General features: G+C 49.0%; 1 protein-coding gene and 1 non-coding gene across 6 annotated transcripts; both read left to right on the forward strand.

Annotated features, from left to right (window-relative positions):
• Positions 1-1,284: 1,284 nt before the first annotated feature.
• On the forward strand, positions 1,285-22,248 carry Eif4g1 (eukaryotic translation initiation factor 4 gamma 1). Of its 5 annotated transcripts, none has more exons than XM_070029722.1 (34): positions 1,298-1,407; positions 2,205-2,261; positions 2,490-2,583; positions 2,889-2,975; positions 3,477-3,497; positions 4,073-4,249; positions 4,455-4,554; positions 5,788-5,900; positions 6,729-6,821; positions 7,025-7,091; positions 7,390-8,220; positions 8,444-8,532; positions 8,623-8,809; positions 8,894-9,027; positions 9,137-9,295; positions 9,454-9,642; positions 9,839-10,036; positions 10,233-10,379; positions 11,294-11,530; positions 11,660-11,764; positions 11,845-12,004; positions 12,218-12,318; positions 12,737-12,839; positions 13,667-13,769; positions 13,962-14,188; positions 14,347-14,465; positions 14,585-14,757; positions 16,873-16,998; positions 17,133-17,214; positions 18,208-18,306; positions 18,413-18,547; positions 18,674-18,755; positions 18,892-19,032; positions 21,618-22,248. In XM_070029722.1, exons 3-34 carry the CDS (start codon positions 2,524-2,526, stop codon positions 21,800-21,802), a joined length of 4,830 nt encoding a protein of 1,609 aa, XP_069885823.1. In that variant the 5' UTR covers positions 1,298-1,407; positions 2,205-2,261; positions 2,490-2,523; the 3' UTR covers positions 21,803-22,248. The 5 variants fall into 5 exon arrangements, with proteins under 5 accessions (XP_069885826.1, XP_069885827.1, XP_069885823.1 ...); XM_070029724.1 differs by having other exon boundaries at positions 9,457-9,642; XM_070029725.1 differs by lacking the exon at positions 3,477-3,497 and having other exon boundaries at positions 1,285-1,407.
• On the forward strand, positions 12,067-12,142 carry LOC138832705 (small nucleolar RNA SNORD66). Its single transcript, XR_011373645.1, has one exon. It is a non-coding gene; the product is annotated as a small nucleolar RNA SNORD66 (small nucleolar RNA).
• Positions 22,249-22,256: the final 8 nt, after the last annotated feature.

The following is a 22,256-nucleotide window of genomic DNA, read 5'->3' on the forward strand; positions in this document are numbered from 1 at the left end:
GGGAGGAATCCCTTGTCCTATATGCAGTTTGTTTAGGGGGAAGAGTAGAGAAATCACAGAGAAAGGAACCCTACATGACAGAGACCTCAAGTGAATAGAACAACATAAGATCAGCATTTTCATTCTCACTAGTGGTTCCTACTAAACTCTCCTTTAGAGCTGCTACCCTGCATCTCATCAGAGAGGTGATTTGAGGAGGGGATTCTTGAGCCTGTTTTATTGCCACCCTCATCTGTGTGGTGTCCTGCATGTCAGGAGGCAATCTGATTGCAGGAAAAGAGCTAGGGAGTAAAGTTGAAGAATCAATTCCAGACAGCTCTGAGCTTTGGCCCTTCATATAAAGTGGGAATAATAATGTAGCCTGCTTGTGGGAGGCTGTGAGGATTGAGATCACATACCTAAATGACCAGTACTGAGATCAGTGGAAGGGAAGGATCCTTTGCTAGCTACCTAGGCACTTCTAAGGACTTTCACATGAGATTAACACTAATTGTTACATTCTAATAGTGTGTATATAATGGGTGTAAGAAAAATCACAGTTATTTGAGCCTGCTTTCAAATTTTCCCATTTACAAATAGCAGATAACAGGCTGTTTAGCTAGCTAGATAATAAGCAGTGGAGGTTTGATTCAAACCCTCAATACAGTAGATAGTGGTTCAGGACTTCTGATCCCTGCACTCTAAAGGTGGAGATAGGGCATGCTTTCTAAGCCAATGAAACCTAGTTTCAAAAAACCAAAACAAATACCCCCGCCCCCCCCCCCAGCCCCCAGATAACTCTCCCTAGAGTTTCCATTCTCTGCTGCTGCTTTTCACAATCTCAAGATTTCATGACTGACTTGCCCCTCCCTAGGAATGGCTGATGTTTGTAAAAACACATCTCCTTAAACTTCTTTTCCAGTTACCGGTTAAACTCTTTCGAGGTAACAATTTCCTTTGTTAGTTTACCTTTCAAAGATCAAATTTATTCGAAGGCTGCCTATTGGTATTTTACCTGCCATCCTTTACTTAGGCAGGGTTGAGATTTCAGTTTTCTTAGCCCCAGGTCAACAAACCTTGTCTAGCACTTAGTATGCACTCAATAAATGCTTGAGCAAACTATGAATGAACTAAAGAACTGCCTGCGACTCAAGGGGGGGGGGTCGCTCTGGGAGTTCTAAAGTTCGGGAGGGGACACAGGGCGGGCAGTGGCTGTCATGTGATGGGGCGGAGCAAATCCCATGTGCTCTCGGGCGCCGAGAGTTCGGCGCGACTCCGCCCTCTGCGCCGGTCACGTGGGGGCGCCGGCTGCGCCTGCGGAGAAGCGGTGGCCGCCGAGCGGGATCTGTGCGGGGAGCCGGAAATGGTTGTGGACTACGTCTGTGCGGCTGCGTGGGGCTCGGCCGCGCGGACTGAAGGAGACTGAAGGTAAAGCCGCCATGTCCGGGCTCGACCCGGCCCCCCCACCCCCTCCCCCCGCATCCGCCGCCATCCGAGCCGGGACCCGCCACCCTGCGCCGCTGCCCCGGCGTCCCGGCCCCAAGGCCCGAGCCTGGGCCCCGGCCCGCCGGGCCCTGATCCCCGGCCCACGTGTGCCGGGCCTGGCCCAGCCTGGGTGGGGGTGGGGGAGCGCGGGGCCGAGCCGGGCTGGTCCCGCGGGCCGGGAGGGCGCCGGGCTCACTGGCAGCGAGATGTCACGGAGAAGGCCCGGCGGCCCGCGGCACGGACTCGGCGGCTGCCGGCCCGCCGCCCCCTCCCCCCTTCGCGGCCGGGCCGCCGGGAAGTGACACGTTGTTCTTTGGCACTGGCCGGCGCCGCGCAGGGAGGGCGTCGGGGAGGGAGGTGGCGGCGGCGAGCAGGGAGGAGCCCCCAGCCCCGCCCGCCCTCCAGGCCGACCCTCACTAGCCTGGAGCCGGCTTCTCCGCGGCCGCCGCCCGCCGGTCTCTTAGAGCCCTTAATCCCGCCCTTCCTGGCCTACTCTCTAGGGCGGCGGCAGGCCTCGCCTCTGGCCCCGCGCGAGTGCCCCCGCCGCAGGCGTGCCTTGTGTGCCCGTGGGCCAGGCCCCGAACCCGGTGTCCCCTAGTGGGGGGTGGGGACACCACGGCTGAAGCTGCCTGCTTCGTTTGTGATCTGGGAGCCTGGTGCCAGCAAGACCTGGAATTTCCGGTCTGGTTGGTCTTGGGCCCCGCGGAGCCAGGTTGATACCCCTCACCTCCCAACCCCAGGCCCTCGGATGCCCAGAACCTGTAGGCCGCACCGTGGACTTATTCTTAACCGAGGGGGTGAGTGAGGGGGCTATTTCAGCAGGCGGGAGAGGGGAGCGATTGGAGGTGATGCGGGCTTGACAATGTGTCGGTGGGGTATACAGGCTGAATCTTTTCTGCTCCTTCATTCCTTTGGCACCTCCTGGGCTCCGTGTTGGACCCAGCCCTTGCTTCAGTCCTTCCCCTAGCCCATTTGCCTTAAGCTTGGGTCCCTTCGCCTTTCCGAGTTCCACTGTTTCCCAACAGGTGCTGGGGGGACCCTGATGTGGCACCAAATGAAATGAACAAAGCTCCACAGCCCACAGGCCCCCCACCCGCCCCATCCCCTGGACTCCCACAGGTAATTAGGGAGGAATTAGGACTGGATGGGGGTGGGGGAGACCAGGCAGGCGGTCAGGAACACGTTCCAATCAATGGATTTTCCCACCCTTATCTTGTCAGGGCAAAGTGCAGCTGCACCGCTGCCAAATTGAGACAGGGACCCTGGCTATCCCTGGGGGCTGTCCTGGGGAGGGGGCATGTGGACTGATGAGGCTCTTGCTGTATGTGGATCTGCTCCCCTTGTTTCACCAGCTTGGGTTTTGGCCCCACCCTGGCTTCCCCTGTTGCTGAACTCTGGTCTCCCTCCCCCCCCTCCCCCTTCAGCCAGCGTTTCCCCCGGGGCAGACTGCACCGGTGGTGTTCAGTACGCCACAAGCGACACAAATGAACACGCCTTCTCAGCCCCGCCAGGTGAGGGGCTGTGGGGAGGGGAGTAGGGGGCCTGGGTGGGAACTGTGGAAAGCTCTGTCTTGTCAGTTTGGACCTAGGATGCAAACTATGGAGGCTGTGTTTCTGGCCCCAATTTCCTGACAGTTACTCTGTTCTTTATGCGGCTCTGCACTTTGTGCTGTTGATTACTTCTGTATGTTGCTTGGCCTCTTGGGGAGTGTGGAGTCAGTGAGGATGGCTCACCGGGGTTCTCATGCCTTGGACAGTTGAGGACCATGCTATGGGCCCTGCTGCCAACTCTTGTTTTCCTATTTCTTTCTATTACTCTGGGAGGTTGCCATTACTTCATTCCCCTTCTCTGTTTTCTCTTTGGGCTGTGGTGAGATGAGCATTCCAGCTGTTTTTTGCTTTTCTCTGTTCACTACATTCTTCCTAAGTGGGAGAATACTTGTCCTGCCTCATCCCCCATCCCTTATCACCTTGGGGATAATTCTCTTCTTTCCTGTCCCCATTTGCTCTCAGGGAGGATTCAGGTCTCTGCAGGTAATGTTCTTTTCTAATCTTGGACCATTTCCTGGTCTCACCCCTACCACCCTAATTGGGGGCTAGACAAAGGAATTGGGGGGGGTCTTCTGGGTGGGCATTTGTTTGCTGTTTAAGTCTTCAGTGTGAGGCTGTGATGCATGTTAGGGGTGAACTTTTGAAGAGTATCCAGAAATTGGGAGATAGTTGCATGTTAGCAGCTAGCTCCTCCATATTTAGGTGGGGCAGTGCATGCTGGGGAGTATATTGCCTGAAAAGGCCTTACATAGGCATGATGCATCTGGGTATTAGGATGCCTCTGCAATGGGTAGAATGGTGAAGTGACTAGTGAAAATAACAGTGAGTGCATGGCAGTGAGAGAGTAAATATACATAGAATACAAAGTGTTCTTCTGAGTTCTGAAGGCATATCTGAGTACAAGAGGCCTCTTAACCATTGTTCAGGTGGGTCTTATAAGAATTGGTCTCCATCCTCTGAAGCACACAATAGTTTCCAGGCTGTAGAGACATTGTTCAATGCTGGTTTTGCTGTCAACTTTCTTTCCTGATGCCAACTGCCTTCCTCCCTCTTGACAGCATTTCTACCCTAGCCGGGCCCAGCCCCCCAGCAGTGCAGCCTCCCGAGTGCAGAGTGCAGCCCCCGCCCGTCCTGGTCCAGCTGCCCATGTCTACCCTGCTGGATCCCAAGTAATGATGATCCCTTCCCAGATCTCCTACTCAGCCTCCCAGGGGGCCTACTATATCCCTGGACAGGTGAGGCTGAGGGGCTGTAAGTCATAATCCCTTATACCCCCATCTTCTCCCACCTGTCCCATCTCTTCTCCAGAAGTGAGGCTGGCTTCCTTCTGGTCATGGTCCACACTCAGCTTGCCCTACTTTGCCTTTGTAGACTTGTATGGTTTTCATAGCTATCCTCAACTCCTTCTCTTACCTTCTTTCTCCCCTCAACCCCCACCAGGGGCGTTCCACATATGTTGTCCCGACACAGCAGTACCCTGTGCAGCCAGGAGCCCCAGGCTTCTATCCGGGTGCAAGCCCTACTGAGTTTGGGACCTACGGTAAGCAGGGGGAGGGAGTCAGAGGTGAGAGTACAACCATGAAGCTTCTAAACTGATCTGCTTTCTAGGTGTGGCTTTGGTCTAAAAATGATAGTTGCTGGGTGCTGGCGGCTCACCTATAAATAATCCTAGCTATTCAGGAAGCTGAGATCTGAGGATCGCCATTCAAAGCCAGCCCCAAAGCCAGCCTGGGCAGGAAAGTCCATGAGACTCTTACCTCCAATAAACCACTCCTAAAACCAGAAGTGGCGCTCTGGCCCAAGTGGTAGAGCGAGCCTTGAGCTGAAGAGCTTAGAGACAGCGCCCAGGCCCAGAGTTAAAGCCCCACAACCAAAAACAAATAAAAAAATGATAGGGTTCATCGGTGGTAGGGATTGGTGCTTAATATTTAACTGGCATTGGTCGGGGAGATTTGCTCTTCTGCCAAGAGAGCTGGAATCATCTCCACACAAGAAATGTAGGATCAGGTTCCAGCTTGAGGGCCTGTTAGTGGCTTTTTCCCTGTGATATTCTTTCCATGGTTGGGGGGGTGTTATCAGGATTTGGGAGGTTTAGTCCTATCAGAAAAAAAAAATTGAGCATGAATCTAATACAGGTATGGTTTTGTGTATATGTGTGCATGATTTAAGCTGGTGCCATTTGTAGCACTTGTCTGAAACAAGTGTAAATTGTGGACAAGAATACAAATATATTCCATTTTAGGGATAATTGCTTTAGGGATTCATTTTTCTTTATCATGGGCCCAGTTCATAGTGTTACGTTTTGTTTCCTTGCCCCTTGAAAAGGGCTAGATACTGGCTAGACTTAGGTTTGAGTGTATCAGGGTTGGTGGATTTTTTTCCCATTCCCAGCCAAATAGCTGAGTATGCTTTGGGTTAAAAGTATATGTGCTTATTTCTGGGGAAGGGTGGATACATGAGTTCCTTATGGGGTCAGAGACAGATATAAGCCATCCTACTGGCTGGTGTGGTGGGGTAGGAGTGCCTGCCTACAAGGTGTGTGTGTGTGTGTGTGTCTGTCAGTGTCAGGAATTCTTGTAAACGCAGTTCAGACTGGTTCTCCAGCTTTGACAGACATCATCTAATTCCCTGGAGGAGGAGGATGGGGCAGGGCAATGGGCTGGCTGTATATGATGAGAGGTTCTAAGGTAGGAGGCGTTCAAGCAGGCATTAGTATTATGGTTGGGCCCTGACGCTGCCACCCATCTTCTGTTCTGTCTTCCCTCCCCCAAAGCTGGCGCCTACTACCCAGCCCAAGGTGTGCAGCAGTTTCCTGCTGGCGTGGCCCCTGCCCCTGTTTTGATGAACCAGCCACCCCAGATTGCTCCTAAGAGGGAGCGTAAAACAGTGAGTAGCAGCAGGGGCTCTGGGATATCTGGGAATGGAGAATTCAGATGTGGCATTAATTGGGCAGTGTGCCCTTAGGAGCAAAACTTGAAGATCTTCATAGATGAGAGTAGGCAGAGAATGAGGTCTGTGGATTATTTGGGTTATTTGCAAGATACTAAGATTTCAGTGTAGAAACAGCTCATGGGAAGACTAAAATGGTTAGCAGGGAATTTACCAAGAGAACGGGGCTCTGGGTGTTCATAAGAACTAAGCTTGGTTTTGGGTTTCTGGTAGCTTGCCTTGGAAATGGTTTGTTTTCTGTGGCCCCACCCCCTCCACCCCCCTAGTCCTGGAAGCTCAGGAGGCCTCCGCCTCTGCTCAGTCCTCAAGCCTTAGGCGTGGTGCCCAGAATAGGGTGCCAGGGCTGGGGAAGCCGCTGAGTCACCCTGGCTCCACCCACTGGATCTGGGCCCTGCCCCCAGAGATCAGACCGACTAGCCACAAGTGAGCCCACAAATGAGCCAGCTGGGTGCTAGGTGGGGGTCCTTGGTGCCTGGGTGTGCAGCCACTGACTTGGGGATGTCTGGTAGGGCAGAGGTGAGGGAGGGAGGGGGGGCATTGTGATGTACAGGTTTGCTCTGTGAGGTCAAGGGTCTCTTTAAGGGTGGGGGCTAGTCCAGTGAATACAAGAGCAGCCTGATGGGTTGACAGAACTCATGGGGTTTCTGGCACCCACCCACCTGCTTCCCAGTAGGGGGTGGGGGGTTGGCCCAGAGTCTTAGGAGTGAGGCAAGGTGGAGAGGTGGGCTCCTCCTTCCCACTCATCCCATAGTTTTCTTTCCCCAGATTCGAATTCGAGATCCAAACCAAGGAGGGAAGGATATCACAGAGGAGATCATGTCTGGGGCTCGTACTGCCTCCACACCCACCCCTCCACAGGTATTGTCTCCTCTCTGAACCATACCTTGTTTGGGATGGTTGGTTTGCCCAGGATTCCCAAGTCCCTTGATCTTTTCTTTCATCTAAGGGATTTATTTCCTTGCTTTCCTGAATTTATAGGCAGAGGTAAAAGTATAAATGACTAGTAAAGAAGGGATGTAGGACTCTCCAGTGCAAACTTGGTAACCCTTTGTGTCCTACAGACTGGAGGTGGTCTGGAGCCTCAACCTAATGGGGAGACACCCCAGGTTGCTGTCATTGTCCGGCCAGGTAAGAAAGCCAGTAAGACAGAACTTTTATGGGTAAACTTGTTTCAAAGTTCAAGAAGCTGGGGTGGTTTTGAACTGTGTGCCAGAGAAGAATGACTTAGGTTCCGGTAGATTTGAAGGTGGACTGGGTTTTGGATGAGAAGGGAAAATAGCTTTGGTGGGAGGAGATTAGGAAGGAGTGTGTCAGTGTTAAGTTTGGGTGTGCTGGAGGGGCTGGGAGGGGCGGGGGAGGGAGGAAGAAGAATAGCAGCAATGAAGGGCTTGCATTTGGGTACTCACTCTTCCTTCCTGTGGTACAGATGACCGGTCGCAGGGAACAGTCATTGGGGGCCGGCCAGGGCTGCCTGGTCCAGAGCACAGCCCTTCAGAATCCCAGCCTTCATCACCTTCTCCAACCCCATCACCACCCCCAATCTTAGAACCGGGGTCTGAGCCTAATCTCGGAGTCCTCTCTATTCCTGGGGACGCTATGACAACGGGGATGATACAGATGTCTGTAGAAGAATCAACCCCCATCTCTCGTGAAACTGGGGAGCCATATTGCCTCTCTCCAGAGCCAACTCTTGCTGAACCCATACTGGAAGTAGAAGTGACACTCAGCAAACCAATTCCAGAATCTGAGTTCTCTTCCAGTCCTCTCCAGGTTCCTACCCCTCTGGCATCTCACAAGATGGAAATTCATGAGCCTAATGGCATGGTCCCATCTGAGGATCTGGAACCAGAGGCGGAGTCAAGCCCAGAGCTTGCCCCTCCCCCTCTTCCTGCGTGCCCTTCTGAATCCCCTGTGCTTATTGCTCCTACTGCCCAACCTGAGGAACTGCTCAATGGAGCCCCCTCACCACCAGCTGTGGACTTAAGCCCAGTCAGTGAGCCCGAGGAACAGGCCAAAGAGGCTATCGCATCAGTGGCCCCCCCCACCATCCTCTCTGGCACTCCAGTTCCTCCAGCTACTTCCCCTGCCCAGGAGGAGGAAATAGAGGAAGAAGAGGAGGAGGAGGAGGAGGAGGAGGAGGAAGAAGAAGAAGGAGCTGAAGTGGAGAATGAGAAGGGAGAAGAGGAACTCCCCTCGGAAAGCACCCCTGTCTCTGCACATTTGTCCCAGAATTTGGAAGCAGCGGCCGCCATCCAAGGTGAAGTATGGCTGGATGGTGAAGATGAGTTGGGCTCCTTCTCTTCGTTGCATCTGGGTTGTGGAATCCCTTATAGTGAAACCTAAGAGCTAGAGTGAGGGCTTTTAAAGCCTGTACTATACTTTTTACTTTTGAAGTACTATATTCTGGCTGCTTTGCATCTTTCCTTTGAGGGATATTCCTTAAATTATTCCTATCTTTTTCTTTTCTTTTTCTCTTTTAGTGGCAGTATCTGTGCCAAAGAGGAGACGGAAAATTAAGGACCTAAATAAGAAGGAGGCTGTGGGAGACCTTCTAGATGCCTTCAAGGAGGTAAGGGAATAACAAATAGGTCAGAGGGCAGAGAGTTAGGGTATGGATAGTAGCAATGATGCAACCAAAACTGGTGTTATATGGTTACAGGTGAACCCAGCAGTACCAGAGGTGGAGAATCAGCCTCCTGCAGGCAATAACCCAGGCCCAGAGTCTGAGGGTAACAGTGTGCCCCCACGGCCTGAAGAAGCAGATGAGACCTGGGACTCCAAGGAAGACAAAATTCATAATGCTGAGAATATCCAGCCTGGGGAACAGAAGTATGAATATAAGTCAGGTATGCTGAAGGAATGGCACAATGGTTGGACATTATGCCCGAGACCCTGGGAGATGGGTATGACTGAAGCATCTTCTCTTTCAGATCAGTGGAAGCCTCTAAACCTTGAGGAGAAGAAGCGTTACGACCGGGAGTTCCTGCTTGGCTTCCAGTTCATCTTTGCCAGTATGCAGAAGCCAGAGGGATTGCCTCATATCACTGATGTGGTGCTGGACAAGGTTAGTGGGGAAAGGAGGTAAATTTGGACTGCAAAGGAACCCAAGGTCAAGAAAGAAGAGTCATTAGTAGATGTACCCTGCTTCTAAGATATTCATGTGTTCTTTACAGGCCAATAAAACACCATTGCGGCCACTGGATCCCTCCAGACTACCTGGCATAAACTGTGGCCCAGACTTCACTCCATCCTTTGCCAACCTTGGCCGACCAACTATTAGCAACCGGGGGCCCCCAAGGGGTGGGCCAGGTGGGGAGCTTCCCCGAGGGCCGGTGAGTGGGATTTACTGGAGGGGTAGATGGGTAAAGGAGTGGAGTCTTGAAGATGTCTTGCAGGGTGGGGACAACTATACCTCGAAGATCAAATGGGTGGTAGTGGGATTTCATAAGCTCATTGGTTGTCTCTTCACTTGTCCCCATCTTTTGCTTAGCAGGCTGGCCTGGGACCCAGGCGCTCTCAGCAGGGCCTCCGAAAAGAACCACGCAAGATCATTGCCACTGTGTTAATGACTGAAGATATAAAACTGAACAAAGCAGAGAAGGCTTGGAAACCCAGCAGCAAACGGACAGCAGCTGATAAAGACCGAGGGGAAGAAGATGCTGATGGCAGCAAAACCCAGGTACTGGCAAGTCCTGCTTTTGGTCTCTATTTCTACACCTCAAGGTCAGCAACATAAGCTCATGTTAGTTATATTCTTTTGTACCTATTGATCTTTATTAGTAATATCTCAGCCCTACTGCATTGCCCATTTCCAACAACTTCTGTTTATCAGAACTTCACTGGTTCCTCCATCTTCTGTCCCCTCATCCCTACAGGACCTGTTCCGCAGGGTACGTTCCATCCTGAATAAGCTGACACCCCAGATGTTCCAGCAGCTGATGAAGCAGGTGACACAGCTGGCCATTGATACTGAGGAACGCCTCAAAGGAGTCATAGACCTCATCTTTGAGAAGGCTATTTCAGAGCCTAACTTCTCTGTGGCCTATGCCAACATGTGCCGCTGTCTCATGGCGGTGAGTTTCCACTGTTTTTAGATTTCTTAGTTTAACTTCCCATGGCTCCAGGAGTCAAAGCAGCTTCTTGGCTTTCCCCTCCAGTCTTTGCTCCCAGTAGGGAGCAGAGCCATAGCCAGAGGTCTTCAGGTTAGTTTGTTAGACTTGGAAGGCTTTTCCTAGCTAGTCTGAGTGTGACATTTTTCTTTACCTGTAGCTGAAAGTGCCCACTACAGAAAAGCCAACAGTGACTGTCAACTTCCGAAAACTCTTGTTGAATAGATGTCAGAAAGAGTTTGAAAAAGACAAAGATGATGATGAAGTCTTTGAAAAAAAGCAAAAAGAGATGGATGAAGCTGCTACGGTGAGAAAGTCTACTGTTAATTTTCTCTCCCTACCAACTCCCTTTCTCCCAACCCAGGTGATATTCAGCTCTAGATGGGATGGAGGTAGTGATGATTTAGGAGGTTCTTGAAGGCATGATTGTTTTCTGATACTGTGATAACTTAGGGAGGATTTTTTTCTCTGCCCCCAGAACATGATTGTTTCTGCTAGGCTGGATATTCAGATAGAAAAGTGAAAGAAAGCTGGGCGCCGGTGGCTCACGCCTGTAATCCTAGCTACTCAGAAGGCTGAGATCTGAGAATCGCGGTTCAAAGCCAGCCCGGGCAGGAAAGACCGTGAGACTCCTATCTCCAATAAACCACTAGAAAACTGGAAGTGGCGCTGTAGCTCAAGTGGTAGAGCGCTCGCCTTGAGCTGAAGAGCTGAGGGACAGCGCCCAAGCCCAGAGTTCAAGCCCCATGACTGACAAAAAAAAAAAAAAAGAAAAGTGAAAGAAAGATTTTAGCCATGTGGCTGGGTGACTTTTTTTTTTTTAAGGCCTAGGGATTGAACTTTCACTGGCCATGCAGGTACTCTACCACTTGAATCGTTCTGCTAGCTCTTTTTGTGATGGTTTATTTTGCAATAATAATGTTGGTTTATGACCAGGCTGGCTTGGGCTGTGGTCCTCCTATTGGTGATTCCTTCACATCACTGGGATGGTAGATAGATCTACATCTATCTACTGTGCCCAGCCATTGTGCTTTCCCCATAGGTGGAATGATTGAGGTGTGGAGTCTTGTGAACTTTTTTTTTTGGTCTGGGCTGGCCTCAAATCTTGATCCCCTGATCGTCGCAACTTTTCATGTAGCTAGAATTACAGACTTGAGCTGCTTCTGCACCTGGTTACTAATAGGTGTCTTTTTGACATGATTCCTGCCCTATGACTGGCAGGCAGAAGAACGGGGCCGCCTGAAGGAAGAGCTGGAAGAGGCGCGGGACATAGCCCGGAGGCGTTCTTTAGGAAATATCAAGTTTATTGGGGAGTTATTCAAACTGAAGATGTTAACTGAGGCAATAATGCATGACTGCGTGGTCAAACTACTTAAGAACCATGATGAAGAGTCCCTGGAGTGCCTTTGTCGTCTGCTTACTACCATTGGCAAAGACCTGGACTTTGCAAAAGCCAAGGTAGGGGTCCTAGGATGTTAGGTAATAGCACCTGTTGCACATGAGATCCTTCTTAGACTGATGAACTAGGGCTGCTTAGCCAGGGTTGGAGAAATGCTAGAGTTTCCTGATCCCTTTGTATCTTTCTAGCCCCGAATGGATCAGTATTTCAACCAGATGGAGAAAATCATTAAAGAAAAGAAGACTTCATCTCGCATCCGTTTTATGCTTCAGGATGTGCTAGATCTGCGGCAGGTATGTGTCTTTCCTGAGTCTGCTGCCCTCAGTTCTGATACCATCAAATTCTTTGAACTACAACTGTCCTGTTCACACAGAGCAATTGGGTGCCACGCCGAGGGGATCAGGGTCCCAAGACCATTGACCAGATCCACAAGGAAGCTGAGATGGAAGAGCATCGGGAACACATCAAAGTGCAGCAGCTCATGGCCAAGGGCAGCGATAAGCGACGGGGTGGTCCTCCAGGCCCACCCATTAGTAAGTCTGAGGCTAAAACTGAGGGAGGAAGGGGGTATTGAAAGCGATTAAGAAGTTGTGATTTCCTCTGATGACTTCCTGTTAGTGCCACGTGTCTGGGCCACTGAGACCCCATGATGGAACTGAGGATCTGAGGAATGGAGCTTAGAGTGGACTGAAGAAAGGTCTGCTAGGATTTACTCATTATTTCAGTATGGCCCTTTTTTGTCTCAGGCCGAGGCCTCCCACTTGTGGATGATGGTGGCTGGAACACAGTCCCCATCAGCAAAGGCAGCCGCCCCATTGACACCTCACGACTCACCAAAATCACAAAGGTAAGAGGTGTATTTTGGAAGAGGTAATGCTTGTGAGGCATAGGGTAAAAAGATCAAGAAAGCATTAGCTAACCCTAAGGTTGGGGAGGTAACAGCTGAGTTTCTATTCTTAGACTAACTGGTTAGATTGCTTAAAGCTTGATGAGATTGTGAGAATGCTGTCAGCTATAAGTTTTGTTCACATTGGTCTGGGAAAGCTGACATACACATCAAATCTAGTGGATGGGTGTGTACATCGTATGGACCAAGAATAGTTTTTCATAGGGCTTAAGTGATTGAGAAAATTCAAAAAGTAAATTACATTTTATTATGCCTCTTCCCTGATCTGGCTACTCCCTACTTGTATGGCTGTGTGTAGTGGTGCTGAGTAAGTGCTCTAGCTGGGACGGACATGTGCTTTTATTCTTTCCTTCTACAGCCTGGCTCCATTGATTCTAACAACCAGCTTTTTGCACCTGGAGGACGATTGAGCTGGGGCAAAGGCAGTAGTGGGGGTTCAGGAGCTAAGACCTCTGATGCAGGTATGAACCGGTTTGTTTAATCTGAGCCCCATCAAGGAGGGCAGCCAAAGCAGAAGTACATGTGTGATACAAGGAACCATCCATGCTACTTTATTGTTAGTGATGGGCCAAGTGTCATAAACTAGCAAGTTAAGAGAATATAGAATATAAGAAAGAGGGTTTGTTTTTTGTTTTTTGGTGCTGGTACTGGGGCTTGAACTCAGGTCCTTGCATTTTATTTTAGCTTTTTTGTTCATAACTAGAACTTCAGTTATCTTTAGAGCCTCAGATGTTTCACTCCTCCAGGCTAGGATTTTGCTTATATGGGATTTTTGCTTATTTTTGGGCTGGTCCTGGGCCTGAACTCAGGGCCTGGCCAGACTTTCCTGCCTAGGCTGGCTTTGAACTGAGATACTGAAAACTCAGCCAGCCTCCTGATTAGCTAGGACTATAAGCATGAACCACTAGCTTCTGGATACTTATTAATTGGTAATAAATTTCAAAGGTTTCTACCCAGGCTGGTTTCTAACCTTGCTTGATTCTCCTTAGTCTTAGGTTTACAGATGTGACCCACCAACTCCTGGCTTAAGAAAAAAAATTTTCTTTTTCCTTTTTTTTTTTGTTGATCGTGGGGCCTGACCTCTGGGCCTGGGTGCTGTCCCTCAGCTCTTCAGCTCAAGGCTAGCACCCTACCACTTGAGCCACAGCGCCACTTCTGGCTTTTTCTTGTTATGTGGTGATGAGAAATGGAACCCAGGGTCTCATGCATGCAAGGCAAGCACTCTACCACTGAGCCATCTTCCTAGCCCATTAAGAAACTTTAAAAAATTGGTTGTTTGCTTTCCCAGCATCAGAAGCTGCTCGTCCAGCTACTAGTACCTTGAATCGCTTCTCAGCCCTTCAACAAGCAGTACCCACAGAAAGCACAGATAACCGACGGGTTGTACAGAGGTAAGGCTCCTAGAGGTTTTGTTTTTGCACTAAAAGTACTATTATTTGGTTGTTGCCTTGTCATGAGAATTTCTCTTACCTTAAAGTATGGGCACGTTCTTGTTGCCAAGAATGAGACCTGAGTAGTTCCCCAGGCAGTCTGATGTAGGTATGAACTGTGTACAGTTGAGAAACAATGTGTCTATCTTCCAGGAGTAGCTTGAGCAGAGAACGAGGTGAGAAAGCTGGGGACCGGGGAGACCGACTAGAGAGGAGTGAACGCGGAGGTGACCGTGGGGACCGGCTTGACCGTGCAAGAACACCTGCCACCAAGCGTAGCTTCAGCAAGGAGGTGGAGGAGCGGAGTAGAGAACGTTCCTCCCAGCCTGAGGGACTGCGCAAGGCAGCTAGCCTCACAGAGGATCGCGGACGAGATACTGGTGAGAAGCTGGGAGAGGAATGGTGGAGGAGAAGGGTATTTATTGGCTGGTTTGACTAACTGGCCTCAGGTCTCTTGGGAATTCCAGATCCTCTTTGCTAAGAGAAGATGGAACTGAAGATTATTTGGGGTCTGTTCTCTCTCCTCCCTCCCCTGCAGTGAAGCGAGAAGCTGCCCTGCCTCCAGTAAATCCCCCGAAGGCTGCACTTACTGAGGAGGAGCTGGGGAAGAAATCCAAGGCCATCATTGAGGAATACCTCCATCTCAATGACATGAAGGTCAGCAGTGCAGGGGCTGAGTGATTGTAGATTCCAGGTGGATAGGGAGGGAGCCATGTTAACAGGCATGGGCTAGGTAGGTGACAGCTTTCTCCCTTCTCTGCTCTCTACCCCATCAGGAGGCAGTACAGTGTGTGCAGGAGCTGGCTTCACCTTCCTTGCTCTTCATTTTTGTGCGGCATGGCATCGAGTCCACACTGGAGCGTAGCACCATCGCTCGAGAGCATATGGGGCGGCTGTTGCATCAGCTGCTCTGTGCTGGGCACCTCTCCACTGCCCAGTACTACCAAGGGTATGACCAACTTCATTAGGCCTCTCACATTTACATACCCTTTGTGGGAGCCCTGGAAATGTGAATTAAGAGTATACATTTCTCCTTCCTTTCCTTCTCCTTTCTTGATTTCTGATATTGATGAAGCAGCCATCTTTCCAGCTATCTCAGTAACTCTGTTCCTACTTCCTAAGTGTTTTTTCCTATTGCCCTCTCTTCATCCATGTTAGGTTTTGGGGATTGGACCTGGGGACTTTTCACATCCTATAAACTGGTGTTCTACCACTGAGCCTACACTATTAAAGCTTCCTGGGTGGTTTAAGGATAATTTCATCCCCATTTTCAATTTTTTTTTCAATTATGGGTATGATCTGATTCTGTGTATGGTGTTTATGGTCAGCACATGGGAAGATTCATATCTTAAAAAGAAATGGTTGGGAGGCTGAGTGCTGTTCAATCCCAGCCACTCAGGGGGATAGATGGGGGAGGATTTCAGTTTAGGGCTAGACTAGACAAAAAGTTATTTATCAAGACCCCCATCTCAAGTAAGCCTAGTGTTGTAGTACACATCTACAGGAGAGGCATAGGTAGGATAGCACGCTACGGCTTGCCTGGCCAGAAGTGCAGAACCCTCTAAAAAATGACCTACAGCCAAAAGGGCTAGAGGTAAGATATGGTTAAGTACTTACTTAGCAAATGCAAAGTTCCAAGTTCAGTCAGTACTGCCCAAAAAAGACATGGGGAATCATGTCTTTGTCCCTTTATAATTGGGTACTTTCCTTTTACAATATTTTAGTCTTTCAGTCTGTGGATGAGTTCAAGTTTTATCTTTTTTTTCCCCCTGTAATAATCATTTTGTACATTAAGAAATCATTCTAAGCTGGGCGCTGGTGGCTTGTGCCTGTAATCCTACTTACTCAAGATGCTGAGATCTGAGGATTGTGGTTTGAAGCTAGCCTGGATAGCAGAGTTCATGAGACTTTTCTCCAATTAATCACAGAAAAAGCCAGAATTGAGGCTGTAGCTCAAGTGGTAGAGTGCTAGCCTTGAGCAACAGGAGCTCAGGAATAGTGTCTAGGCTCTAGAGTTCAAGCCCGAGGACCAGGGGGGGGAAACCTGCAAATTGCGCTGTCTACAATTCTTGCTGCTCAGGAGGCTGAGATCTGAGGATAATGGTTCAAAGCCAGCCCAGGTAGGAAAGGTCATGAGACTCTTCTCTGATTAACTGTCAGAAGGCCCAAAATAGAAATGTGGCTCAAGTGATAGAGTGCTAGCCTTGAGCAAAAAAGCTCAAGGACAGTACTTAGGCTCTAAGTTCAAGCTACAGGACTGGCACAAAAACAAAAAGAAAAATCCTTTCCTTGTTGAGTATGGGGGCCCATATCTGTAATCTTAGGCTAAGGCAGGAAGATCACGAGTTCAAGGCCAGCCTATATTACATAATGAAAACTGACTTTTGTTTTTTTAAAGTGTGTGTGTGTTCATCTGTATTGGTCAACATAACTTTTAGGGGATGTGAAACATCCAAGGATAAGAAAAGGTGGCGGGGGGGGGGGGGTGTGGGAAGCTGGCTCAGTGGTAGAGCACTTGCATTGCATGCATGAGGCCCTGGGTTCGATTCCTTAGCACCACATAAGCAAATAGAAAAAAAAGCTGGAAGTGGCGCTGTGGCTCAAGTGGTAGAGCACTAGCCTTGAGCTGAAGAGCTGAGGGACAGCGCCCAGGCCCAGAGTTCAGGCCCCACAACCGGACCAAAAAGAAAAGAAAAGGTGGGGGGCTTGAAGGTGGCTCAGTGGTAGAATGCTTGCCTCATATACATGAAGCCCTGGGTTCGATTCCTCAACACCACATAAACAGAAAAAGCTGGAAGTGTTGCTGTGGCTCAAGTGGTAGAGTGCTAGCTAAAGAGCTCAGGGACAGTGCCCAGATCCTGAGTTCAGGCCCCACGACCTACCCCCCCCCCCAAAAAAAAAAAAAAAAAAAAGAAAAGAAAAGGTGGCCTTAGCTTGAAGATTACACCATGTCTAGAAAATGTTTCTGAAGGGTTCTACAGTTGATCCTTAGCTAAATATACCAGCAGGGTTGAGGCCTGACCCATTTTTCCTAGAATGCTCTGACTTTGAATTCCCTATGCAGGCTCTATGAAACTCTGGAATTGGCTGAGGACATGGAAATTGACATCCCCCATGTGTGGCTTTACCTGGCAGAACTGGTAACACCCATGCTACAGGAAGGTGGGGTTCCCATGGGAGAACTGTTCAGGTAAGTCCCCCCCTTGGTGGAATTGAGAGAGGAAGTGAAGGCTGGATGGTGGGAAGATTGAATGCCTGGGTTTGGAAAGGGATGGAGTAGTGTTAGATTCTGGAGGTCATCTACATTGGGACTTTATCTTTTAGAGAGATTACAAAGCCACTGATACCCATGGGCAAAGCTGCTTCCTTGTTGCTAGAGATCCTGGGTCTGCTGTGCAAAAGCATGGTGAGTGAGCTCTTCAGGACATAATGTTCATACTTTCGTGTGATTTGGCTGCTTCTGGTGGCAATAAGTGAAGGCTCCTTCTCTGCGTTGGTGTCTTGGAGTATTGGTGGTGGCAGAATTGCGTTGGCACCTGATAGAAGGAACGTTAAGAAACAGTCTGCTTCAGACAATTCCAATGTAATTGGACAATTATAAACTCTGACAATGGAAGACCCTAGACCGATGATTAATTTACTTGTTGGAGTAGTGTTTCTTTGAACATTGAATATACTGAATGTTGGGAATACAATGGTGAATAAAATATAGTCATGAAACAAGTTGGTAGAGAAAAAAGAAATGACTGAGTTCAAACCCCATTACTTCAAAATAAAAAAGAAAGTTAATTCATGTCTGATGAGTATAAAATAAATGGTGGAAAGATGGAGAAAGGCAAGTTGGGTGTGGTACATAGTGGTAATTAGAAGATGGATGTGTAGTTTCAGAAGAATTCAGTTACCTGGAACATGGAGGAATGAAACTTTGGATTGAGACTACTGTTCTGGATTCTGTTAGCATTGAGGTGGTACTGCTTCTAAGATTTTCTCAACTTAGGAAACAGGCATACTTATCACAGTCATTTTTTTTTCCCCCAATAAACATTTGTACCAAAGATAAATGAAAAACAAAGCTGTTTTAGAAAAGAACTGTAGATGAGATTGGAAGACAGGATTAAATACTTGGATTTGAGTATTGAGAGTTTTACAAAGCTAATTGACATTTTCCCTAGTGGCCTCTAAGTTATCTCCTTAACCCTTTGTCAGCACTGTTGTGTACTGGATGAGTTCTTAGTGAATGCTGTGCACTAGGCAAGGCACAGTCCCTCAGCCTGTCTGGTATCTATGTAGCATTCTTAGTTATACTGGTGGGCTTTCACTGGAAAATGTATGGTGGATGACTATTCTGAAAATGGTGGAGTTTTGGAGAAAAATATTTCTTGAATCTTGTGTTTCCCAGGGTCCCAAAAAGGTGGGGATGCTGTGGCGAGAGGCTGGGCTCAGCTGGAAGGAATTTCTACCTGAAGGCCAGGACGTTGGTGCATTCATTGCTGAACAGGTTTGAGGCTAGGATTTGTGTAATTCTAACATTTGAGGCTGGCCACTTCCCTTATCTTTCACACTATGCACTTGACCTCTCACTGGGGGGGCCCTTTTGATTGCAGAAGGTAGAGTATACCCTGGGAGAGGAGCCTGAAATTCCTGGGCAGAGGGCACTTGCTTTCGAGGAACTCAGAAGGCAGCTGGAGAAGCTGCTGAAGGAGGGCAACGGTAACCAGCGGGTGTTCGACTGGATAGAGGTACAGTTCTCCTGGAGGTTGGGAAGGGTAAAGGAAAGGTATTTCTTGGGATAAGTCAGTGTTAAAAGAGTGGAAACATACTGGACATGATTCAGAACTTACGGGCTGTTTATTTCTTTTGTACAGGCCAACCTAAATGAGCAACAGATAGCATCCAATACATTAGTTCGAGCCCTCATGACAACTGTCTGCTATTCTGCAATTATCTGTAAGAGAAGCCAGGGAGATGGGAAGGGGCAGAGTTGGGCCCAATAGAATAATGGAGGGAAAGAGGTCTTGTCTTCCTAGGACTGAACCAAGCTAAGTTTGAGTTACTCCATTTACTCCTGTCTTCTTTCCTACAGTTGAGACTCCTCTCCGAGTGGATGTTGCAGTGCTGAAAGCGCGAGCAAGACTGCTACAGAAATACCTGTGTGATGAACAGAAGGAGCTGCAAGCGCTCTATGCCCTCCAGGCCCTTGTAGTGACCTTAGAACAGCCTGCCAGTAAGAGCCAGGCTACAGGGATGGAGGTGGGGTTGAGGGGATGCCAGATAGCAGAGGGGCAGTCATGGAAGGTGCTCAGTGCAAAAATGGGTAGTCATTGGAAAACAGAATCCCTTGGTTGATTCCTTCATCTTGTTTCTTTGCCTATACGTGGAAGGAGTTAGTCACAACCTTAAAGGCAGATTTACTGCCTGCTTTGTGCCTAGCCATCTGTTAGGTGCCCAAAGTACAGAGATGATTAAGTATAGCATCTTTCCATATCATGTGCCTCTCTGCCTGGCACAAGGCTGAAATGATCTGCTCACCTTGCCTCTCGTTTCTTTTACAGAGGTTGTTTAGGATAGATGGTATTATTCTCATTTTTTCCACAATGAGGCTTAGGTGAGCAGTTAGGTATGTATCCAGATGTTGAGTTAAAGCAAGGAAGTGTAGCAGTTTCTGTGCTGTGCTGCAGTCAGAGACTTTGAGTGATCAGTGCTGGGATGTGGGTCTGGTGGGTGATGGGTAGGAATTAGCTAAGTGAGAGGGGAAGGGGAGCTCTGAAAATGAGGGCACTGTCCTGAGTTGTAAGAAATACAATGCTGGAAAAGAGCTATTGAGGGAAGGCCATTGTGAGGAAAGCAGTGACCAGTTGTGATTGAGGTCATAGGCTGGAAGGAGACTGGGCTGGGTTGTTCAGGTCCATATCAGGAGTTCTGAACTTTGACCTTAGGGGTAGGATAAGGACTTAGGGGTTGGAATGAAGGAATTGATTGGCTACAGTAGGGGTAGGGGATGACTGAATTCAGTGAGATCTAGAAGTTTGGCCTTCCTGGTGACAGTGGAGAGAGATGGGGGAGAAGAGCAGATTTAAGAGATATTTAGGAAATGAAGCTGGACAGCGTTTAGTCACACAGACTTGAAGAGGGAGTCCCATGGGAGAAGGCCAGAAAAAATGGTTGACTGCTACAGAATGGTAGAAGCAGATGTGAAAATTGGCTTTTGAAATAGAAAATGTCAAGGCTAGGACAGGCACCAGTTTTTCATACCTGCAACCTTAGCTGTAGCTACAGAGGAGGTTGAGATGAGAGGATTGCAGTGATCAAGGTTTGAAGCCAGTGAGGGCAGGAAAGTCCATGAGACTCTTAAACTCCAGTTAATCACCTCTCCCCCCTAAAAAAAAAAAATGCTGGAAATGGAGCTGTGACTCCCTGCTAGCCTTGAGCAAAAAGAGCTCAGGGACAGCACCCAGGCCTTGATTTACGGTCCTGGTATTGGACCAATTAAATAAAGTCAAGGCCAATCTGGATTGGAAAGGACTGGAATACTTGACTGAGACAAGAAGGGGATTTAAAACAACCACCACCCCAAAAAAAAAAAAAAACGAGAAAAAATTGTGTAGATGGAAAACGTTGGGCTTGCATATGTAGGGCAAGTGGATAATTGAGTGTATAGGGTTCTCTGGATGGGTACACCTAATGTCTAAGCACCAGTATGGGAAAAGAATATGCTTGCCATTGCTGTGTGAGGCAGCCACAAGCAGTGTTTGTGGACTTAAGGTGGAATGCCCTGAGAAATGTCCTGGCTTGCAGCTTATGATTTAGGATTTTCACCTGATAAGGACTTGAGATCCAGTAGTTTATTTGTTTCATTTATTCTGCCTCTTTTTTTTTTGGCAGGGGGAGGGGAGGGGGGAGCGGTCGTCCATTGTGGGGCTTGAACCCTGGACTTGGGAGTTGTCCCTGAACTCTTCAGCTCAAGGTGAATGCTCTACCACTAGAGCCACAGGGCCACTTCCGGTTTTCTGGTAGTTAATTGGAAATGAGTCTCACAGACTTTCCTGCCTGTGCTAGATTTGAACCAAGATCCTCAGCTCTCAGCCTCCTGAGTGACTAGGATTACAGGTGTGAGCCACTGGTGGCCTCTCTTTTTAGGAGCATGAAGTTAGGTTTGGAAGGATTAGTAGTGCAGTGTGAAGAATGAGAGAGAGTTTGGGGAATTATAAAACAAAGCCTCGAAACCTAGTCCCTTAGTGACCAGTGGTGAAGAAAAAAGAGTAAGGGGATGCTTTAAGTTCATGGCAAAGGATGTAGCACCTTTAGAAGTATGCAGGCCAGAGAGGGGACCTGTTCAGGGGCCAGTGGACTTTCCAGCTACATTTGTGAGTAATATAACTGGGACGTCTGAGTTTCCCAAATTCAGGAATACCCTATCTATATAATTTCCTACCATTAAGTATAATACAAGTGGAGAAATTTGAAGCCACTAAAAGTGATGAAGGGTAAGCTTGCGAGGTTGTAGCCGAAGCAGCATGCAGACTCCCCATCTGCCTCGGTCTCCTGAGTACAGAGATTACAGGTGTGAACCACTAAGCCTGGTTTGTTTTTTATGGCCAACTGACTCATTTCTATGCACAGTCTCTTAGATCATATGATTGGCATCCTGTCAGAGGCCTGCCTAGTCACTCTGGAATGGCCAGGCACAGATTTCAAGATGGTAGGTCAGGGTCTTGTTTTTTAACAGTGAAGCTTGAAAAGGGATCCCTAGGGACAGTCTGGCAAGAGCTATGTCCAGTCACCTCTAATTTTTGTTCTGATAACTTGCAGACCTGCTTCGGACGTTCTTTGATGCTCTATATGACGAGGACGTGGTGAAGGAGGATGCTTTCTACAGCTGGGAGAGCAGCAAGGACCCTGCTGAGCAGCAGGGCAAGGGCGTGGCCCTTAAGTCTGTCACAGCCTTCTTCAATTGGCTTCGTGAGGCAGAGGAGGAAGAGTCTGACCACAACTGAGGGCGGGTGGGGTTGGGGACTTGGAGCCCCATGGACACAAGGATGGCCCGGCCAGCCGTCTGGACTGCAGGGGGGTAGCAGCGGCGGCGGCAGTGGCGGTGGGTGCCTGTAGTGCGATGTGTCTGAGCTAATAAAGTGGCTGATGAGGCAGGATGGCTTAGGGCTGCCTGGGGCCCCCCCCTCCAGGATGCTGTCAGGTGTCCCCTTCCTCCCCCTGGGGCACAGAGATATATTATATATAAAGTCTTGAAAATTTGGTGTGTCTTGGGGGGGGGGCACCACCACCTGCCCCTGGGGGTCCTTTTTTATTTTCTGAAAATCACTCTTGGGACTGCCGTCCTCGCTGCTGGGGGCAAATGCCCCAGCCCCTGCACCACCCCTGCTGCTGCCTGGGCAGGGGGAAGGGGGGCACGGTGCCTGTAATTATTAAACATGAATTCAATTAAGCTCATTG

Source organism: Dipodomys merriami, unplaced genomic scaffold, assembly GCF_024711535.1.
Source record: "Dipodomys merriami isolate MVZ:Mamm:240054 unplaced genomic scaffold, mDipMer1.0.p SCAF_2, whole genome shotgun sequence".
In the NCBI taxonomy this organism is placed as follows: Eukaryota; Metazoa; Chordata; class Mammalia; order Rodentia; family Heteromyidae; genus Dipodomys; species Dipodomys merriami.